The sequence below is a fragment of the Crinia signifera genome, chromosome 1 (assembly GCF_055691185.1).
Source record: "Crinia signifera chromosome 1, ASM5569118v1, whole genome shotgun sequence".
NCBI classification, from domain to species: domain Eukaryota; kingdom Metazoa; phylum Chordata; class Amphibia; order Anura; family Myobatrachidae; genus Crinia; species Crinia signifera.
Window position 1 is genome coordinate 215,802,037 of NC_139217.1, and position 23,167 is coordinate 215,825,203.

Here is a 23,167-nt window from a genome sequence, read left to right on the forward strand (position 1 = left end):
ACAACCCCTGATACTGACGGTCCAGGGTGACCGCACCCCAACCCCGGAGGCTGGTGTCCGTGGTGATGAGGGTCCAGTCCCAAATTGCGATCCTCCTTCCCTGTTGTAGGTTGGAGGTGTTCAGCCACCACAGCAAGGACAAACGAGCCCGTGGGGACAGGGTCACCCTCTGCTGCAGATGCAGGTGAGAGCCTGACCATTGATGGAGGAGCAACAGCTGGAAGGGGCGAGAATGAAATCGGGCGTATTGTATCACCTCGAAGGTGGATACCATCCTCCCCAGAAGTCTGGTGCACAGGTGCACAGACACCTGTCTCCGTCTCAGGACAAGTCTGACCAAAGTCTGCAAGGACTGAATCTTGTCCGCTGGAAGGAACACCCGCATCTGGCTGGTGTCCAGGATCATCCCTAGAAACAGGAGACGCTGAGTGGGGTGAAGCTGCGACTTGGCAAAGTTGAGGATCCACCCGTGTGATGTGAGGATCTTCTGTGTGAGAAGAATGTGCTCCAGCAGGGTGTCCCTTGAACGACTCTTCAGCAGAAGATCGTCCAAATAGGGGATGATAGTAACCCCCTGCATGCGGAGAACCTCCATCATGACTGCCATCACCTTGGTGAAGACCCGAGGTGCGGACGAGAGGCCGAACGGGAGGGCCTGAAATTGCCAATGCCGCTCCTGCACAGCGAACCGCAGATATGCCTGGTGCGGGGCCCAAATGGGAATGTGCAAGTAGGCGTCCTTGATATCTATGGATACCAAGAACTCTCCTTCTTCCAAACCCTGTATAAAGGATTGTAGGGACTCCATCTTGAATCTGGCCACGTGGAAGTATGGGTTCAGATCCTTCAGGTTGAGAATCGGACGTACCGAGCCATCCGGCTTTGGTACGAGGAACAGGCTGGAGTAGTAGCCCCGGGAACGCTGTTCTGCGGGGACCGGAACCACTACTCCCATGTCCTGCAGCTTGGCGATGGCGGCCAACAGCTGTTGTCCTTTCTCTGGAGGACGAGGAAGACCGGTCTTGAAAAACCTGTCTGGGGGAGACATGCTGAAGCGAATCTTGTAACCTAGGGTTACAAGCTCTCTTACCCAGGCGTCCTGACAGGACTGGAGCCACACGGAGCCGAAGTTCCATAAACGAGCTCCTACCCTGGGGTCCCCCAAGTGGGACGGAGGACCGTCATGCAGCAGGCTTGGTGGCCTTGGGGTCCTGATCGGTAGTGGAAGCACCTCTTCCACGGCCTCTGGTTCCCCTCTGTGAAAGAGCACCTCCCCTGGATCTACCTCTGAACCTACTGGAGGGACGAAAGGCACGAAAGGAAGGCATGTGGGCGGTTCTGCGAGATGGAGGTGGAGCTGCCGACGGAAGGAAGTGTGACTTCCCACCTGTGGCCTGGGATATCCATCTATCCAGTTCCGGGCCGAACAGGAGCTCCCCGTTAAAGGCCATGGATTCCACCGCCCTTTTTGATTCTGCATCAGCCTGCCACTGACGCAGCCAGAGACCTCTGCGGGCTGAAATGGACAGAGCAGAAATTCTAGCCGCCACCACGCAAATGTCTGAGGACGCCTCTATTAAGAAGGTTGAAGCATCCTGAATCTGTTCAGACAGCTGCAGAATAGTAGCTGGATCTGAACCGTCATTCACCTCAGCCGATAGTTGTGACGCCCAGACACCTATGGCCTTGTTCACCCAACAACCAATCTGCGCCGGACGCTGTTACACGCCAGCCGCTGAAAAGAAAGGTGGGTCCACAGGGGTTTGTGACACAGAGGGAATAACAGTGCAATTCTCACAGTTAATCTCCCCAGGGGCTGAAGGGGTAAACTTAGCATTGCAAGTCTTACAGGCAATTCTCTTGGAGCTTCCCCCTGCCATTGTACAAATATGTCACAGAATCCACACACTACCACACACCCAAGGGAGATTAGGTATAGATAAGTCCAGTAAGAAGGACTGACAGGAGAGATAGTGAAGGAAAGGAGCTGCCACAGGCTTTGTACCGCGCTATGGTCTATAACCAGGAAGCGCTATAGCCCTTGATTTTTTTTTTTGCACAGCCCAACTATCTCTCTCTAAGCTCTCAATCCCCCACTGTAACTCACAGTACCGGGAGAGCTATAGCAGGACGGTCACCAGGATCTGCGATGTACTTTGGTGGGGCTGCAGCGGTACAGGAGCTTCCCACAGTCTGCTCTGCCGCGGCGCCAGTGTAAAAAAGATGGCTGCCGCGCGTGTGTTAGCGCTGGGGATAGCCGGGGCTGCTGGGAGTACCACGCGGTAGCTCCGCCCCCACGCCCGACAGCTCTCGCGTCCTTGGCGCCAGGCTTGAAGCCCTCTGCTGCCGCCTTTTCTAATAAACCCTGACCACCGCCGCTAGCTGCGGTGGCAGGGAATACTCACTATGCGCCTGCCGTCGGCGGTTGGCTGAGGGAGGACCGCGGCGTGCTTTGGTGGGCAGCGCCCGTTGCCTCCCGAGACGGTGGTCTCAGCAGCCAGGGAGCCGGGCGCGCTGTGTCATTAGGGCGGTCGGCTCCCTCGGCAGGCTCCCACGTAGCCTGTCCTCTGCGCAGAGCAAAAAACCCATGCTGCTTAAAAATCTTCTTATGTGCTCAGAGAGCACCTAGTGTGTGTCCGCTCCCTTTCGGGCACAAACTAAGACTGACCTGGAGGGGAAGTAGGAGGGGAGGAGTTAGCCACTCTAATCTTTTATTTAAAGTGCCCATGCTCCCTGTGGTCGCCTTCGATTCCCCAGTGTAACTCCAGTGACACCTAGTGGATGAAGGAGAAACATGGGAGTTACTATATAAAATGCAATGTATCAAAAATACAAAAAAGGCCTAAATGTACCCCTTTTTTGTGGGGTGCATTTTTGATACATTGCATTTGGTACTTGTGTAGTTTCACGGCGCAAGCATGGCGCTGTGCGTCTGTATCCAGCTGCGGGACTGAAAACTCCATGGCAACGTGGATAGTTCGTACCCCCACTATCCACGTTGGCATGTAGTTCACTTTAGAAAGCGTGGCGAGTGTAGCGAGCCACCGAGCCCATAGCGTGGGCGAGCGCAGCAAGGGGACACAGAAGCACGACGCCATGCTGGTGCCGTGAAAGTACACAAGTACCTTACATTTTATGTAGTAAAAACGATATTATTTATTATAATATAGAAACTGTCCAGTTCTCTACTCATACTACTTATTTGCATAATTATGTTATCTATTGGTAGAACTAACTACAGTATGTACTTTCTTTACTTAGTTTAATATCTTTTAATTCTTGCGATCATTTTACACTACACAAGATCTAATAAATATACAGGTTTATTTTCTGATACTAATTTAATATATTCCTTGTTCTCCAAATGACAGAGAATTCTATGAAGAACAGTAAGAGCAGCATCCTCGGTGGATCTATTTGACCTATATGCAAATTGATAACCCACAGGTATAACACCCTTAAGGTGATCCAAGACCACTGTCTCAAAACACTTCATAATTAAGGATATGAGGGCAATCAGGCGGTAGTTGTTCAAACCAGATACACCCACTGATTTAGGAACAGGAACAGTGACTTTAAAACATTGAGGGACAACACAATATGCTAATTATAAATGTAATACTCTTGTAAAAATTCCTGCTAATTGGTCAGCACAGACACATAAAACTCTACCTGGGAATGCCATCTAGGGTTACTATGTCGAGAATAGGAAGGTTGACATGCATTGGGTCAACCAACGAAGAGGGGATTAATGAGGGGGAGGGCTAATGTTGCAAAAGAGCAAGAAGTACACTGGACTGAAGAAGAACTGTCTTTCTGATGTGTACACAGTAATAAAGTACCAGTCAAACTCCTAACATGTCATGTTACAGTGGGCCTAATTTTGTTGCACAAAATATGGGACCTGAACTGCAGCGACCACTACATTGACTACACAAGATACCGTAAAAGAGAGAGACACAGAGAGAAATTTACTAGGGTGAATATACTTGAAATAGGCTTATTCATAAGTAGTCGTATGCAAATATGCAGAAAATACATCAATTCGTATTCATGGCACATTCCTTTTCCCGAATACGAATGCATATGCCATCGAAAGAATACGATAAGGATTCCTAATTTACTAACCAGCCGTATGCAATATACAGCCGGTTATAAGCAAGATATGACCAGTAATTGCCTTGAAAATACGCTTTTAAATACTCCTCATTTTCCTGGCGTATTTGGCATTAGCTTGCATGGATCAGTGCAGCATTCAGTGCAATTTCTTTTAAAAAACTATATATATATATATATATATATTTAAATATATTTTTCAAAATTTACATTTTCAAAATGTATTTATTTATTTCTTCTATTTTTTTACACTGAAACTGATCTGTGCAGGCTGCCGACTCATATTTGTATTTAGCGGTCGTATATACAGGCTTTAAAAAGAATTTGGTGGAATAAGCCTGCCTACGCCACAGGCCAAATCAGTAAATACGACAGATTAGTAAATGTGCCCAACAGATCGAGGCGCTCTCTTTTAGTGGGGGTCTAGCGGTCGGATCACCAACTGCCAGCACCCATGGGAAGGGGACGCGTGCACACAAGATGCACACATGTCCCCTTCCGACTGAGCTCCCCGTTGGTCCCCGCCGCCTCCCCATCGCTGTCCGCCATCCCCATATATAGCTAGGAACACAGTTTTGTCTGGGGTAGGGAAAAGCTTTGACTAGGATGTCTATAGACTACACTAGCTCGTTGAGCAAACTATAGCTCCTCTGGTATGATCATTAGTAACTTCTAAATTAATTATATTGATTACTACATTGTACATTTCTATGAATCCAAAAACAAAACAAAATATTTTTGCAACATACCAACAGTTGCGTCACGGTTTGTATCTGGGTCCCGAACCATAGGAGTAACCTCCAATGTGTCTTCATCGCAAGCAGCTGAAATAATTTTAATCCATATTAAAATCTGAAATCTGCAAATAAGAAAACTACTAAAAGAAGAAATACCCTGTCTGCTGATTCACACTGGTTAGTCTTACTTTCTTTGTTCTGTAGGGTTCAACTTTCACACAAATATGAAATGGCAAAATTACCAACAATATAAATTGTGTGGAATATACATAAATACCATCTATACATAAATTCCAATGGTAAAAAGTTCAATATTGCATTTAAACTGTAGAAATTTTAATAAGTTTCCCTACAGCAGTCATGACAATGATTGGATGATGGAAAAAGTTGGCATCAATAAAAAAAAATCTAAAGGAATATTTTAACAGAAACATGGGAGTTACTATATAAAATGCAATGTATCAAAAATACAAAAAAGGCCTAAATGTACCCCTTTTTTGTGGGGTGCATTTTTGATACATTGCATTTGGTACTTGTGTAGTTTCACGGAGCAAGCATGGCGCCGTGCGTCTGTATCCAGCTGCGGGACTGAAAACTCCATGGCAACGTAGATAGTTCGTACCCCCACTATCCACGTTGGCATGTAGTTCACTTTAGAAAGCGTGGCGAGTGTAGCGAGCCACCGAGCCCATAGCGTGGGTGAGCGCAGCAAGGGGACACAGAAGCACGACGCCATGCTGGTGCCGTGAAAGTACACAAGTACCTTACATTTTATGTAGTAAAAACGATATTATTTATTATAATATAGAAACTGTCCAGTTCTCTACTCATACTACTTATTTGCATAATTATGTTATCTATTGGTAGAACTAACTACAGTATGTACTTTCTTTACTTAGTTTAATATCTTTTAATTCTTGCGATCATTTTACACTACACAAGATCTAATAAATATACAGGTTTATTTTCTGATACTAATTTAATATATTCCTTGTTCTCCAAATGACAGAGAATTCTATGAAGAACAGTAAGAGCAGCATCCTCGGTGGATCTATTTGACCTATATGCAAATTGATAACCCACCGGTATAACACCCTTAAGGTGATCCAAGACCACTGTCTCAAAACACTTCATAATTAAGGATATGAGGGCAATCAGGCGGTAGTTGTTCAAACCAGATACACCCACTGATTTAGGAACAGGAACAGTGACTTTAAAACATTGAGGGACAACACAATATGCTAATTATAAATGTAATACTCTTGTAAAAATTCCTGCTAATTGGTCAGCACAGACACATAAAACTCTACCTGGGAATGCCATCTAGGGTTACTATGTCGAGAATAGGAAGGTTGACATGCATTGGGTCAACCAACGAAGAGGGGATTAATGAGGGGGAGGGCTAATGTTGCAAAAGAGCAAGAAGTACACTGGACTGAAGAAGAACTGTCTTTCTGATGTGTACACAGTAATAAAGTACCAGTCAAACTCCTAACATGTCATGTTACAGTGGGCCTAATTTCGTTGCACAAAATATGGGACCTGAACTGCAGCGACCACCACATTGACTACACAAGATACCGTAAAAGAGAGAGACACAGAGAGAAATTTACTAGGGTGAATATACTTGAAATAGGCTTATTCATAAGCAAGAAAAAAGAAGTGGCAGAGCGCTAATCTATATATAAAATTGAATCTGCTGCTGTCTCTGATAAGGGGACACCCCAGCCCCTTAGACACAAATGCTACAAAGAAAAAAGTTTCAGAGGCAGCGCTGATTCATATAATCATTTAACCCCTTCCTGACAGAGCTAGTTTTTGCGTTCCTGACAGAGCCATTTTTTTCAAATCTGACATGTCTCACTTAAGTGGGGATAACTTTTTTTTGCTTTTACTTATCCCAGTGATTTTGAGATTGTTTTTTCGTGACACATTGTACTTCAAATTAGTGGTAAATTTGGGTCGATACAGTCTGTGTTTTTTTGTGAAAAATACCAAAATGTCGTGAAAAAATGGAAAATTTAGCGATTTGCAAAATGTTAAATTTTCTGCTTGTGAGACAAATAATCATACCACTCAAAATAGTTAATAACTAACATAGACCATATGTCTACTTTATGTTGCCATCATTATTTCAACTTCCTTTTCATTTTTTTGGACACTAGGAGGCGTAAAATATGAATAGCAAATTCTCAAATTTTCAAGAAAATTTCAAACACTGATTTTTTTAGGGACCAGTTCAGTTCTGATGTGACTTTGAGGGACTTGTATGTGAGACACCCCCATAAATGATGCCATTTCAAAAACTGCACCCCTCACAGTATTCAAAACAGCATTTTGGAAGTTTGTTAACCCTTTAGGTGTTTCACAGGAATTAAAACAAAGTGTAGGTGAAATTTCAAAATTTCATTTTTTTTGCAGATTTGCAAATTTAATACATTTTTCTAAGGAACACAGTACATTTTACTAGAGAAATGTGACTAAAAATTGATTCCCCCAATTCTTTGGTTTTCATAAATATCCTATATGTGGCCCTAGTGTGCACGGTGACCAAACCACAGGCTTCATAATAGAAGGAGCACCTACTTGATTTTGGAGCCTCCTTTTTATGAGATTATTTTTTAGGAACCATGTAGGTTTCTAGGCACCATAAGATGCTAAAAGTTAGGTACCCCCCCACAAGTGACCCCATTTTGCAAACTACACCCTTCAGGGAATTCATCTAGGGGTATAGTGTACATTTCAAACCCCCAGGGGTTTCACCAATTGTGGTACAACTGGGCAGTGAAAATGAAAAAAAAAAAATTTTCATTTTCACAGCTCAGTTGTATCAAAATTGGTGAAACCCCTGGGGGTTTGAAATGTACACTATACCCCTTGATGAATTCCCTGAAGGGTGTAGTTTGCAAAATGGGGTCACTTGTGGGGGGGTTCCACTGTATGGGTGTTTCGGGGGTCATTCAACCAGAATCTGTGCTGCAAAATCCAAAAATCACTCCTTCCCTTCTGAGTCCTGCCATGCACCCAACTGGTATTTTTTGGTCACACATGAGGCATTGCCGTACTCGGGAGAAATTGGGGCACAGATTTTGGGTGCTTTGTCTCCTTCATTCCTTGTGAAAATGAAAAATTTTGAGCCAGATCTGCATTTTTGTGTAAAAAAATGTAATTTTTTACACAAAAATGCAGTTCTGGCTCAAAATTTTTTATTTTCACAAGGAATGAAGGAGACAAAGCACCCCAAAATCTGTGCCCCAATTTCTCCCGAGTACGGCAATGCCTCACGTGTGACCAAAAAATACCAGTTGGGTGCATGGCAGGACTCAGAAGGGAAGGAGTGATTTTTGGTGGCGGAATGAATGGTGGGTGCTATGTCGCATTAGCAAGACCCCCGAAGCACCAATACAGTGGAACCCCCCCACAAGTGACCCCATTTTGGTCACCAGCTTTGGGAGGGGGGCTGGCGCTGCGGCTGGCGGGGGGGTGGGAGGGGTGCTGGCGCTGCGGCAGCCGGGTGGGTGGGAGGGAGGGGGGCTGCCGGGTGGGAGGGGGGGGGGGGGGGGGCTGGCGATCGTTGGTGATCGGTGCGGTATACGCACACACACACACACACACACACACACACACACACACACACATATATATATATGTGTGTATATATATATATATATATACATATATATACATATATATATACACACACATATATATATATATATATATATATGTGTGTATATATATATATATATATATATACACACACATTTGCACATTTTTTTATTTTATTTTATTTTTAACTTTTCCAGCAGCAGCATGATGCTGCTGCTGCTGCTGCTGCTGCTGCGGGGGGGAGGGGGGAGGAGGGGAGCGCAGCGTGCGCTCCGGACGTAGCGGTTGAGCCGCTGGAGCTGCTGCTGCTGCCGGGTGAGTGCCCGGCGGGTGGGAGGGGGGTGCTGCCGCTCGGTGGTGATCGGTGCTGCACCGATCACCACCGTTTTCTGTGTTACCGAGCGGCTTAGCCGCCGGTAACACAGGAAACGCTGTGATTGACTGTTCAGATTTGAACAGCCAATCACAGCGATCGCCGACCGGGGGGGGCACCCCTGCCCCCCCTGGGCGACGAGGGGGGATGTCTGCTGTCAGGGACAGCAGACATCACCTAACTGTCACTGCGTCTCTAGACGCAGTGACAGTTAGAAACCATGACGTACATTTATGCCATGTGTCGGGAAGTACTTCCCGACCATGACGTAAATGTACGTCAAATGTCGGGAAGGGGTTAAAATTTATTATTAATAAATTTTAAATGATTATATGAATCAGCGCTGCCTCTGAAACTTTTTTCTTTATTCATAAGCAGTCGCATGTAAATATGCAGAAAATACATCAATTCGTATTCATGGCACATTCCTTTTTCCGAATACGAATGCATATGCCATCGAAAGAATACGATAAGGATTCCTAATTTACTAACCAGCCGTATGCAATATACAGCCGGTAATAAGCAAGATATGACCAGTAATTGCCTTGAAAATATGCTTTTAAATACTCCTCATTTTCCAGGCGTATTTGGCATTAGCTTGCATGGATCAGTGCAGCATTCAGTGCAATTTATTTAAAAAAAAACGATATATATATATATATATATATATATTTAAATATATTTTTCAAAATTTACATTTTCAAAATGTATTTATTTATTTCTTCTATTTTTTTACACTGAAACTGATCTGTGCAGGCTGCCGACTCATATTTGTATTTAGCGGTCGTATATACAGGCTTTAAAAATAATTTGGTGGAATAAGCCTGCCTACGCCACAGGCCAAATCAGTAAATACGACAGATTAGTAAATGTGCCCAACAGATCGAGGCGCTCTCTTTTAGTGGGGGTCTAGCGGTCGGATCACCAACTGCCAGCACCCATGGGAAGGGGACGCGTGCACACAAGATGCACACATGTCCCCTTCCGACGGAGCTCCCCGTTGGTCCCCGCCGCCTCCCCATCGCTGTCCGCCATCCCCATATATAGCTAGGAACACAGTTTTGTCTGGGGTAGGGAAAAGCTTTGACTAGGATGTCTATAGACTACACTAGCTCGTTGAGCAAACTATAGCTCCTCTGGTATGATCATTAGTAACTTCTAAATTAATTATATTGATTACTACATTGTACATTTCTATGAATCCAAAAACAAAACAAAATATTTTTGCAACATACCAACAGTTGCGTCACGGTTTGTGTCTGGGTCCCGAACCATAGGAGTAACCTCCAATGTGTCTTCATCGCAAGCAGCTGAAATAATTTTAATCCATATTAAAATATGAAATCTGCAAATAAGAAAACTACTAAAAGAAGAAATACCCTGTCTGCTGATTTACACTGGTTAGTCTTACTTTCTTTGTTCTGTAGGGTTCAACTTTCACACAAATATGAAATGGCAAAATTACCAAGAATATAAATTGTGTGGAATATACATAAATACCATATATACATAAATTCCAATGGTAAAAAGTTCAATATTGCATTTAAACTGTAGAAACTTTGATAAGTTTCCCTACAGCAGTCATGACAATGATTGGATGATGGAAAAAATTGGCATAAAAAAAAAAAAGCTAAAGGAATATCTTAACAGAAACATGTCAGTTACTATATAAAATGCAATGTATCAAAAATACAAAAAAAAAGGCCTAAATGTACCCCTTTTTTGGGGGGTGCATTTTTGATACATTGCATTTGGTACTTGTGTAGATTCACGGCGCAAGCATGGCGCCGTGCGTCTGTGTCCAGCTGCGGGGCTGAAAACTCCATGGCAACGTGGAAAGTTCGTACCCCCACTATCCACGTTGTCATGGAGTTGACTTTAGATAGCGTGGCGAGTGTAGCGAGCCACCAAGCCCATAGCGTGGGCGAGCACAGCGAGGGGACACAGTCCGTCAGTCTGCTCTCACCTGGCTCACCTCTTTAATCTTTCCCTATCCTCTGGGATCTTCCCTTCCTCCTTCAAACACGCTCTTGTCTCCCCAATTCTCAAAAAAACAAATCTGGACCCCAACTCTCCATCCAACTACAGGCCCATCTCCCTCCTCCCTTTTGCCTTCAAACTCCTAGAACGTCTGACCTATAATCGTCTCCTAAGCCACCTTACTGCTAACTCCATTCTAGACCCCCTCCAATCCGGGTTCCGCCCTTTACATTCCACTGAAACTGCCCTGACCAAAGTCACTAACGATCTACTATCGGCTAAATCCAAAGGCCTCTTCTCTATCCTCATCCAGCTTGATCTGTCGGCTGCCTTTGACACTGTTGACCACCCTCTCCTGCTCAACACCCTCCGCTCCTTTGGCATCACTGGCACGGTCTTCTCCTGGTTCACCTCATACCTCTCCGATCGTTCCTTCTCTGTCTCCACTCCGAGCTCCTCCTCTCCTACTACCCCACAGCTAGTCGGTGTTCCCCAAGGGTCAGTCCTTGGCCCTCTCCTCTTCTCCCTCTACACCACCTCTCTGGGCCCCCTCATCAGCTCCTATGGTTTTCATTACCACCTTTATGCTGATGACACCCTAATCTATCTCTCCTCCCCCGACTTATCCCCATCACTCCTGTCCAAGGTCTCCGAATGCCTCACGGCCATCTCAGCCTGGATGACCCAACGCTTCCTGAAACTAAACATGGCTAAAACTGAACTTCTAATCTTCCATCCCCCGAACATCCCCTCTTCTCCCACTATCTCCATCAGCATTGGTGAAACCGAGATCACGTCCACCGACCAAACGCGATGCCTCGGTGTCATCATTGACTCCTCCCTCTCTTTCACCCCCCACATTCGTGCTCTCTCACAGTCTTGCCGCTTTCACCTACGCAACATCTCACGCATCAGACCATTCCTCTTCACTGACGCGACCAAAATTCTCATTCACTCTCTTGTCATCTCCCGCCTTGACTACTGCAACATCCTTCTCTCTGGGCTACCCCTCACCCGCCTCGCACCTCTCCAATCCATTCTTAACGCTGCTGCTAGGCTCATCTTCCTCTCCTGCCGCTCTACCTCCGCCTCCCCCCTCTGTCTATCTCTTCACTGGCTCCCCATTCCTTTCCGAGTTCTCTTTAAACTCCTCACCACCACCTACAAGGCTCTCTCCTCCTCCACAGCTCCCTACCTCTCTTCACTGATCTCTATCCACACTCCCTCCCGTCCTCTTCGCTCCATCGCTGACCGCCGACTGACCTCTCACCTAATCACCTCCTCCCACTCCCGTGTCCAAGATTTCTCTCGCGCTGCCCCCCTGCACTGGAACAACCTCCCGCCACCCATCAGGCTATCTGATTCCCTTACCTCCTTCAAGCGCTCCCTCAAAACCCACTTTTTTCGACTAGCCTATCCCTCCTCCTAACCTCTTTTGATCCTCCTATCCTGCCTCCGTTCCCCTCCGTTCCTACTTATCCTATTGTATTTCGTTCGTCCACCCACCTATTTTTAGTATGTTAACTCTTATGAGCAGGGCCCTCACGTACTCACCCTACCTCATTACCTCACCTGTGCTCCTGTCCTGTTCTTCCCTTCCTCTAATTCATCTTCAGTCTCCTTGACAATTTTGACACCTACTTCAGAACTGATGCTGATTTTAGTTCTACCAGCTATACCCCTATTTATACTGTATCTTTCAACACACCCTGTACGTTACCTTGTAATTTGTTTTTTTGTTTGCTATGTACGGCGCTGCGGACACTTTGCGGCGCCTTATAAATAAACGTACTACTACTACTACAGATGCGCGGCGCCATGAAAGTACACAAGTATCTTGCATTTTATGTAGTAATAACTATATTATTTATTATAATATAGAAACTGTCCAGTTCTCTACTCATACTACTTATTTGCATAATTATGTTATCTATTGGCAGAACTAACTACAGTATGTACTTTCTTTACTTAGTTTAATATCTTTTAATTCTTGCGATCATTTTACACTACACAAGATCTAATAAATATAAAGGTTTATTTTCTGATACTAATTTAATATATTCTGGCAAACAGAATTAGAGGTTTCAATTAACCCAAAGCTGCATGGTTAATCTCACATTATATCTATTGGAGTACATGATATTTCATTACACACAAGTAATAAAGTCTGTTGCGAATTTGAGCCATGGTGTACGTGGACACATCTGTACTATCCTAATTTAAGAGCCTACCTGGTGTGGTAATATTTGATACAACTCAGGGTTGCCTACCTGACCCTCCCCTTCAGGGAGAAAATGTTCTATTCCTGGACTTAAAAGATAAATAGAAAGCTATGAACCTCAGGTACAGCTACAGCTGCTGTATAAAGGAGTGTATAAGGCTCCTTATATGAATAAAGACAAGAAAAAACAAAGGAATACAGCGCTTGGGTTTAGCCTGAAAAATGAACACCTACAATAGGCAGTATAAAAACATTTATTACATTCAAAACAATATATACAACAACATTTAGAGAATTCTCTAAAAAAAGTGAAAAAGATGGGGGGGTATAATAAAAAATGAAAAAAGGAGTATACAAGAGTATGTTTAAAAAATAGTCATTGTGTGCAAAATTGCTCCAGTGTGGGGATTAATAGTTCGTGGGTACCCACGTGTTTATTATAGTTACCAATGGTACAGGTCAGCTAAACGTCTCCTGCTGGAGGGATATAGTTGATATGGTCCCGGTTACATGCCCAACATGTGGATCCAAATTGGATTGACAGCGGCTGGTGGAGTGGAATGGAGATGGCTGCCTTTGATCGTTTGTTGGTGGAAGCTGAGATGTTTAAATCACATGAACAGGAAAGGCTGGTCCGGAAAGGCTGGTACACCGTGGTGCAAAACTGGAGCAATGTGTTTATAAGAGCTCAACGCGTTTCGACGTGTCGAGCTGCACCTGATAGACGTGTTGACACGTCGAAACGCGTTGAGCTCTTATAAACACATTGCTCCAGTTTTGCACCACGGTGTACCAGCCTTTCCGGACCAGCCTTTCCTGTTCATGCGATTTAAACATCTCAGCTTCCACCAACAAACGATCAAAGGCAGCCATCTCCATTTCACTACACCAGCCGCTGTCAAGACAATCTAGATCCACATGTTGGGCATGTAACCGGGACCATATCAACTATATCCCTCCAGCAAGAGACGTTTAGCTGACCTGTACCGTTGGTAACTATAATAACCACGTGGACCTTCACCGTTTGTAACTATAATAACCACGTGGGTACCCACGAACTATTAATTCCCACACTGGAGCAATTTTGCACACAATTACTATTTTTTAAACATACTCTTTTATACTCCTTTTTTCATGTTGTATATATGGTTTTGAATGTAATAAATGTTTTTATACTGCCTATTGTAGGTGTTCATTTTTCAGGCTAAACCCAAGCGCTGTATTCCTTTGTTTTTTCTATTCCTGGCCTTCACTGGTAATGTATGATTGCCATCACCTGTGGGAAACTAGATAAGAAAGGATTTTCACCACAGGTGATAGCAATTATACATTACCAGGGAAGTCCAGGAACAGAGCATTTTCTCCCTGAAGGGGAGGGTCAGGTAGGCAATGAATCGGTTACTGGGCTTGCATACCTCCCAACATGACCCTCTCCAGGAGGGACACATTGCTCTGCTCCTGCACTTCCCTCTTAATGTATGATTGCCATCACCTGTGGTGAAACACCTTTCTTAGCAATTAACCTGTTTAACACAGATGAAGGTAATCATGCATTAAGAGGAAAATCCAGGAGCAGAGCATTGTGTCCCTCCTGGAGAGGGTCATGTTGGGAGGTATGGGCTTGGTCATATGACATTCAGTAATATAGTGCAGCTTTGCTGTTCTTCCACTCTTATTGCCAACATCACATTGCTTAGGCTAGCACTCCGTTACCTAAACGTGCACTGGTGCTTGTCATTCCTGGTCAAACTACTGTCAAATACAAGCAATCATCACACGCACGCACGCACACACACACACACAGGCACATATAGGGCTAGTTCTACTTGGGGGAGGGGATTATTTTACAGTAGGGGCCTATGGACATGGGGGTCGGTGCAAAACACGCCTTAAGTATGTAACATTTTAAAATTAAATATTGAATTATATATTTTTAAAAACATCTTAAACTTTCAAATAATAATGAAAAACTAAAATTTTCAACAAAATTAGTCAGTTAAGTGGTTAAGGATCGCTTTCCAGTTCACCTAAAAAAAGATGTAGAATGCAAAACGGTGAATCATGGCAAAAATCAGGTAGAAAGCAGTTCTCCATCCTAGCATTGAATACACTCTTGAGGAATCCCAGTGAAAACCCCATTGAAATACACCAGCGAATTGCAGCGAGCACGAAACGCAGAACTGGCCGGCATTCACTGTTCGCTTTCGGCGAACAGTGAACATTGAATAGGGTGAATCAGATTTTCAGTGAAGAAGATTCACTGCAAGGAGTGAAAACAGCCCGATTCGCCGAAAAAATTGTCGTATCGGGAGCATTGAATACTTGTTTTTGCTTTGTTTTTATATGCATTTAGAAAAATATTTGGTACTTGTGTACTTTCACGGCTCCCATCGCATGCCATATGTAGTGGCATGCGATGCGATTTTAACGTGTTTTCATGCATTTTTTGGAAAAATCGCATGCGATCGCGTCCTACGACCTTTTCATACCCCCACTATCCACGTCGGCGTGGAGTTGAGAATAGAATGTGTGGCGAGCGGACACGGATACCTTCACAGGTATCCGTGTACCTTTGCGGGCTTCACAGGTATCCGTGTCCCCTCGCGGGGCTCGCTGCGCTCACCACGCTTCGGGCTCGGTGGCTCGCTGCGCTCGCCACACATTCTATTCTCAACTCCACACATATATACATACTTATGTGCAAGTCAATACCAATAGATACTATGTTTTTTGTACACCCTTTTATTAAAACTGACTGAAATTGCAGAGAAAACTAAGTTATGTACAGATCAATCCTAATAACTTAAGTGAATTGGCAACAATTATAGACAAGTGAAAAATAATCTGTTACATTCATTTTCAAACTTACATTGTATCCACAATTCTCATAAAAGCAGTGACTGACTACTCCCCTCTGAGTTCCTTTGAAAAGGGAATGAGTATGTACAATCACTCACATTTTTAGTAGAGATGTGCGGACTCGGAGATCCGAGCCCCCACGAACGTCATTAATCCGAGCACGGTTCTGAGCAGTGCTCTGATATTCCCGCCTGACTCGGGTCCGGCCGCGCGGGCAAAACGTCATTGCCCGGCGCCGGATTTCACAAGGCTTTAAACAGTGGCTCCCCCGCCCGTCTTCTTCACTCCAGTCTAGGAGCGGGTGTGTTGGTGCTGCTGCTGGGGCTTAAACTTGAGCTTGACCTTGAACGCAATATTTTTTTCGCTGGGGCTGTCTGCTGGGGCCTGTCTCCCTCAGTGCTGCTGTGTACTGTTCTCCTCTCTGCTTAGGGTGGGATCACCCTAGCAAGGAGGACAGTCGGCTCTAACTGTGTACTTGTAGTACTACTGTCTCCTCTGCTGGGGCTACCTCTGGTGCTGTGCTGTACCTAATATTATATATATTATAAATTATATTATTAATAATTATATATATATAGTCCACTGGTGCTGCCTGCACTAAATAGAGTCTGCCAGTACCTACTCAGTCCACTGGTGCCACTGGCAGTGCTACTGCCTAAGTACCTACCTAGTAGTACTACCTACCAACTAGGCTGCTATATATTATTTAATTAAAAAATAATACCTGTCCTGCAGTGCTGCGTGGAACTGTAATAAATAATTCCATACTGCTGGTGCACTGATGTGCCAACCAGTACCTAATAATTAATTATTAAAAATTCTGCTGGTGCACATATACTAGTATTGCTGACATATCTACCTGTCTTGTGCCTAGTACTGCCGTATCTACCTGTCTGGTGCCTAGTACTGCCGTATCTACCTGTCTTGTGCCCACTGCCTAGTACTGCCGTATCTACCTGTCTTGTGCCCACTGCCTAGTACTGCCGTATCTACCTGTCTGGTCTGGTGCCCACTGCCTATTAGTGCCGTACCTACCTGTCTGGTGCTCACTGCCTAGTACTGCTGTGGTGCCTAGCACTGCCATAGTAGTGCCATACCTACCTGTCGGGTGCCCACTGCCTAGTACTGACGTAGTGCCTAGCACTGCCATATCTACCTGTCTTGTGCCTAGTACTGCCATATCTACCGTCTGGTGCCTAGTACTGCCATATCTACCTATCTGGTGCCCACTGCCTAGTACTGCCGTATCTACCTGTCTGGTGCCTAGAACTGCTGCATCTACCGCCTGGTGCCTAGTACTGCCGTATCTACTGTCTGGTGCCTAGTACTGCCGTATCTACCTGTCTGGTGCCTAGTACTGCTGTATCTACCTAACTGGTGCCTAGTACCGCCGTATCTACCTGTCTGGTGCCTAGTACTGCCGTGGTGCCTAGCACTGCCATATCTACCTGTCTTGTGCCTAGTGGAGTTATGTCACAGGACAGCACCTTTGGAGTGCAATGAATACGTCAGTAGGTATGCACCAGCAGGCAGGTATTACAGATATGGCAGTACTAGACACCGGACAGGTAGATACGGCAGTACTAGGCACCAGACAGGTAGATACGGTGGTACTAGGCACCAGACAGGTAGATACAGCAGTACTAGGCACCAGACAGGTAGATACGGCAGTACTAGGCACCAGACAGTAGATACGGCAGTACTAGGCACCAGATGGTAGATACGGCAGTTCTAAAAAGTAAATGTAAATTGCTGGAAGAGAAACTTAAACTTGGCAATGTGCCATTTACGACACGGAGTGGCAAGGAACGGCTAAGGCCATGGCCTAAGTTCATGACTAGTGGTGCAGCTTCACTTTACGATCAAAGTCCTCCTCCTCTCCCCCCGCCCAATAGTAAATTTAAGAGAGGCTGACACCGACTAAAAAAACTCAGAAAACAACTCTGCCTTCTAAAGACATATCCCAAATGCCCAAGGAGAGTCCTAGGGTGTCGATGGTTGTGATGCCGGACCTTCCCATCACTGTACGTGAAGAGGTGGCTCCTTCCACCATTTGCAGTACGCCATCTGCATATGCTGGAAGGATCACCCACAGTCTAGTTCCAGATTTTATTAATGAAGGTGATGTTGTACACCAGGAGGAGGATATTGATGTAGCTGGTGCTGAGGAGGTAGTAGACGAGGAGGATGGAGAGGTTGTTTGTGTCATGAACCCCGGTTCTCGCACTGCTCGCATGTGCCCCTTACCGGCACGCTGGGGTAGTGTCCTCCGTAGATCAGCTGCCGGCACAGTCGGCAATCCCTAGCGTGATGTCTTTTGTTTCCAAGTCGCCCCTGTGTCACTGTGAGCTCCAGGTGTATTCCCTGATCAAGTTGCGGGTCACATGATCCAGGTAAGCTCCAACTTACTTCCTGGTCTGTGTGCTGCTGCTGCGGCTAATCCCATCACCTGCGTCTGATTCCCTAATCACCTGGAGGGATAAAAGCCCAGCTCACAGTCTCCTCCTTGTCTTGAACAACTCGTCAGTTTACCTGTGAGTTCTCCAGCGTTAAGCTCCTGTCAAGACTCCCCACGTGCTCCAGAGGTCCGGTTTCCTGAGTCCGCTGTCACCTGTGTTACTCTCAGCGTCCTGGTCATTCCACTCCTGCCAGAAGTCTCCACGTGTTTCCATCTGCCGTGTGATCCTGTCTTCTTGTGCAGCCCAGGTTTCTCACTCAGTGTCCGGTTAGCCGTGGGTTCCGTGCCCGTCTCCCCTCGGCTCCCAGGCCGCTCCAGCGATCCCCAGTGATCTCCAGTATCGGCTCCCTAGCCGCCCCAGCGATCCCCAGTGATCTCAAGTATCGGCTCCCTAGCCGCTCCAGTGATTCTCAGTGTCTCCACCGTCTCCCTGTGTTACCTTCGTGTCATCCCCGGCTTCCAGGCCGCATCTCTCATTCCTCAAGTACCCTCCGTGTTGCTGTATAGCATTCAGTGCCAAAGCCACAGGGGAACCTGGGCAGAGGGCCGCGACCTGGTCGGCAGTTGCAGCGAAGTCATATCCCCTTGCGGGGGTCCCTGGTGAATACCACTGTCGGCTTAGACCCCGCGCCTCTGCTTTAGGTCTCAGCCAATCCTCTGTGTCCCCGGCAGGTCATCTCCTTCCAGCCTCCGTGCATGAGCTCCAGCTACCTCAAGCCTCCTCGCTTCCAGTTCCCTGCGCCCTCCACTGGCGCACCCAGGTCAGTGCCGGGAACACAGACAGTCCAGGCCGTGACAGTTTGCTTAAATGACGAACCAGGGGTGAATGAGGCACCTGGGGGGGGGGGGGGGAGTTGTTGTCCATGGGATGAAAAAGTCCATCATCATGCCTGGGCAGAGGACCAATAAATGCACCTCTACGGTCTGGATTTTTTTTTATCCGAAACCGGACAACAAATGTATTGCCATTTGTAGCTTATATAAAACTCCAATAAGCAGGGGTAAGGATCTTGCCCACCTAGGGACATCCTCCCTTCTACGTCACCTAAACAACCTTCATAAATCAGTGTTTAGTTCAGGAACTGCGGCTAGCAGTCCAGGGACACCTTTTTGAGCAAAGCGCCTGAAAAGCACACCACCAACTCCCTCCTCGTCAAATTCCTCCTCGATCCGGATCGGGGGGAGTCCTGTAGGCCATGTCACCTGAATGACTGACTCCATAGATTCCTCCGGAGGATGCTGCAGCACTACGCCTACTACTACTGCCGCCGCTGCTGTTGCTGCTCCTGGAAGTCAGTCATCATCCCAGAGGGGAAGTCGTAAGACCAATACGTCTTTCACTAAGCAATTGACCGTCCAACAGTCTTTTGCCATAAGGACAAAATACGACAGCAGTCATCCTATGGCAAAGCGGATAACTGCGGCCTTGACAGCTATATTGGTGTTAGACGTGCGTCCGGTGTCCGCCATCAGTGAAGTGGGATTTAGACGGTTGATGGAGGTATTTTGTCCCCGGTACCAAATCTCGTCTAGATTCCACTTCACTAGGCAGGCGATACCCGCGATGTACAGGGACGTCAGAAAAAGTGTCCTCAGTGCCTTGAAAAATGCGGCTCTACCCACTATCCACTTAACTACAGACATGTGGACAAGTGGATCAGGGCAAACTAAGGACTATATGACGGACAGCCCACTGGGTAGATGCATCGCCTTCCGCAGCAGCAGCATCTCCTGCACGCCAGCTCCTTCCAAGGCAGGCTACGCTGTGTATCACCAGTTTCAGGAAGAGGCACAATCCCGACAACCTCTTAGAGAAACTGAGGGAAATCATCTCCCAGTGGCTTATCCCCTCCTGGGGATTTGTGGTGTCGGACAACACCAGTAACATTGTGCGGGAATTAAACATGGGCAATTCCCAGCACGTGCCATGTTTTGCCCACACAATAAATTTGGTGGTGCAGCATTTCATCATAAGTGACAGGAGCGTGCAGGAGATGCTTGTGTTGGCCCGCAAAATTTGCGGACACTTTCGGCATTCTGCCACTGCCTGACTCAAGCGCAGTGGAGGCTGATTTCCGTGTTGTGCAAGGTTCTCCAGCCATTTGAACTAGCCACACGTGAAGTCAGTTCCGACACTGCCAGCTTGAGTCAGGTGATTCCCCTGATCAGGCTGTTGCAGAAGCAGTTGGAGAAAGTGAAGGAGGAGCTAAAGCGTAGTGATTCCGCAAAGCATGTCGCTCTTGTGGATGAAGCCCACCAAAAGCTTTGCCAGGATACGAGGATCAGTCTGTTAAAGTCAGAGGAATACGTGCTGGCCACCGTGCTCGATCTTCGGTTTAAAGCGTATGTTGTGTCTCTGTTTCCGGCGGACACAAGTCTACAAAGGTGCAAAGACCTGCTGGTGATGAGATTGTCATCTGAAGGGGACCATGTCACGGCCCCAGCTCCTCCTTCATTTTCTCCCACACCTGTGCCTGTGAGGAAACAGCTGCGATTTCCCACACAACCCGCTGGCGGAGATGCAGGGCAGGCAGGAGGTAGTTTTGACATCTGGTCCGGACTCAAGGACCTGGCAACGATTGCTGACATGTCTACTGTCGGTGCATTGGATGCTGTCACCATTGAAAAAATGATGGAGGATTACTTTGGTGACAGCATCCAAATACACGTCAGACAGTCTTTAGGCCATCCCATTCGACCAAGCACGCAGCTTCAAAAGGGACACATGTGAAGCAGTGAGGGAGGAAAGGGAACACCCGCCTAGCCAGCCAGACCAGCTGAATCCACCCTAGCGATCAATTGGGTGACTAATGTCGCAGCCAGATAGCCCTCACATCCCAGATAGGGGTCTTGTTGGCTGCTTACCTGTACATGTACGGTTAGATAGTAAGCCACCTGTTGCTGAAAAGCTATACATCTCCAACCCAGGGGTTCTAGAGAGGTGGAGGAACTCTTCCATCTGCCACCTAGGAATTGATTAGCCCCTTCCGCTCCACCCATTAGGCAATGATTTAAGAGATGACTGGTAATAAATTAATAATAATCACAAAATTAAACAATCATATTAAATTAATTAATAATAATCATAATCACATAATCACGCCAGATAGGGGTCTTGTTGGATATTAAACTGATCAAAACAGTTCTACACTTGCAGACAAACATAGACAAACAAAGAAGATGCTTGCGGTGGCCCGCAAAATTTGCGGACACTTTCGGCATTCTACCACTGCCTGCCGAAGGCTGGAGCAGCAGGAAAAACTCCTCAACCTGCCCTGCCATCAGCTTAAACAAGAGGTGGTGACATGCTGGAACTCCACCCTCTATATGCTATCACAGGATGGAGGAGCAGCAAAAGGCCATTCAAGCCTACATGGCCACCTATGACATAGGCAGAGGAGCGGGGATGCACCTGATGCATGTGAAGTGGTGAGGGAGGAAAGGGAACACCCGCCTAGCCAGCCAGATCAGCTGAATCCACCCTAGCGATCAATTGGGTGACAGAAGTCACAGCCAGATAGCCCTCACATCCCAGATAGGGGTCGGGTAGTAAGCCACCGGTTGATGAAAAGCGATACATCTCCAACCCAGGGATCCTAGAGAGGTGGAGGAACTCTTCCATCTGCCACCTAATAATTGATTAGCCCCCTCCCCTCCTCCCATTAGGCAATTATTTAAGAGACGACTGGTAATAAATGAATAATAATCACAAAATTAAACAATCAGTTTAAATTAATTAATAATAATCATAATCACACAATCAAGCCAGATAGGGGTCTTGTTGGATGTTAAACTGATTGAAACAGTTACACACTTGCAGACAAACTCTGTGCTGCATGAAACGCCCACTGCTCCTTGGCTGCACATGGTAAACACGATCAAGCCAGATGGGGGTCTTTTTGGGGCCTAGTTTTTTAAACTGCCATCCTGTCTGCTGCTGCAGTGCCACTCTTACATGAGCCACATGTTTGTGCCGTACACTTGTGTGGCTTAGCATAGTTATCCAGCTACCTCGGTGCAACCTTTTGCCCTAAAAACAATATTCTGAGGTGTGAGGTGTTCAGAATAGACTGGAAATGAGTGGAAATTAATGTAATGTAGGTTAATAATAGCATAGGAGCAAAAAAAAAAAAAGATTCTGCAATTTTAGCAGTGTTTATGCTTCTTTTTTTTTTTTTTTAAATCAGAACCCAAAACGTTTAGGGGGTGTTTTGGCAAGACCCATTAGAACCCAAAACCTGAAGGTAATGAGAACCCAAAATGCGAAAAGTGGCCGGTGCACATTTTCAAAAAAAGTATATGTATATATTTTTGCGTACTTACAGTATAATCAAATTTTATGTGACCGATTATTTAATCAGTGTCACCACTAAAATCTTTTCTGTGTAAGTTTGTATGTTTGTGTGTTTTGTATGTTGGTCAACCATATGTTATTAAATTAAAAAGTATTAAAAGTTAAGATTTAAAAACTGAGATAAGCGTGCACCCCAAAAAAGAGTACTTTTCTTCTTTTTCTGTTGGTCTAAAACTGTGACAGTTCTTTGGAGCCACCCACTAAGCAGGGTATTTTCAAAAAAATTTACTCCTAAGGAGTTGAAAATGAGATTTTATGTACTTACCTGTTAAATCTCTTTCTTCGAGATCCATAGGAGACACGGGGCTGACACTGGGGGTATAGGTTGATGGACCTGGCAGGCACTAAACGGGTAAAAGATTTGCCTTTGGGCAAGCCAGGTTTCTCCTCCTCCAATACCCAGCCTTGGCAGCCAGTTTTAGTAAACAAGCCCAAGGCAGGAGCAAAGAGAGAAGGAAGA

The 23,167-nt window shown here is 45.8% G+C and overlaps 1 protein-coding gene across 1 annotated transcript in view; it reads right to left on the reverse strand.

Moving 5' to 3' along the window:
• LOC146064682 (uncharacterized) overlaps positions 1–23,167 on the reverse strand; it is a 337,031-nt gene that overhangs the window by 122,525 nt on the left and 191,339 nt on the right. The window contains exon 10 of the mRNA XM_083178470.1: positions 10,071–10,145. Within this exon, the coding sequence (XP_083034596.1) occupies positions 10,071–10,145 (75 nt within the window). The remainder of the gene's footprint in view (positions 1–10,070; positions 10,146–23,167) is intronic.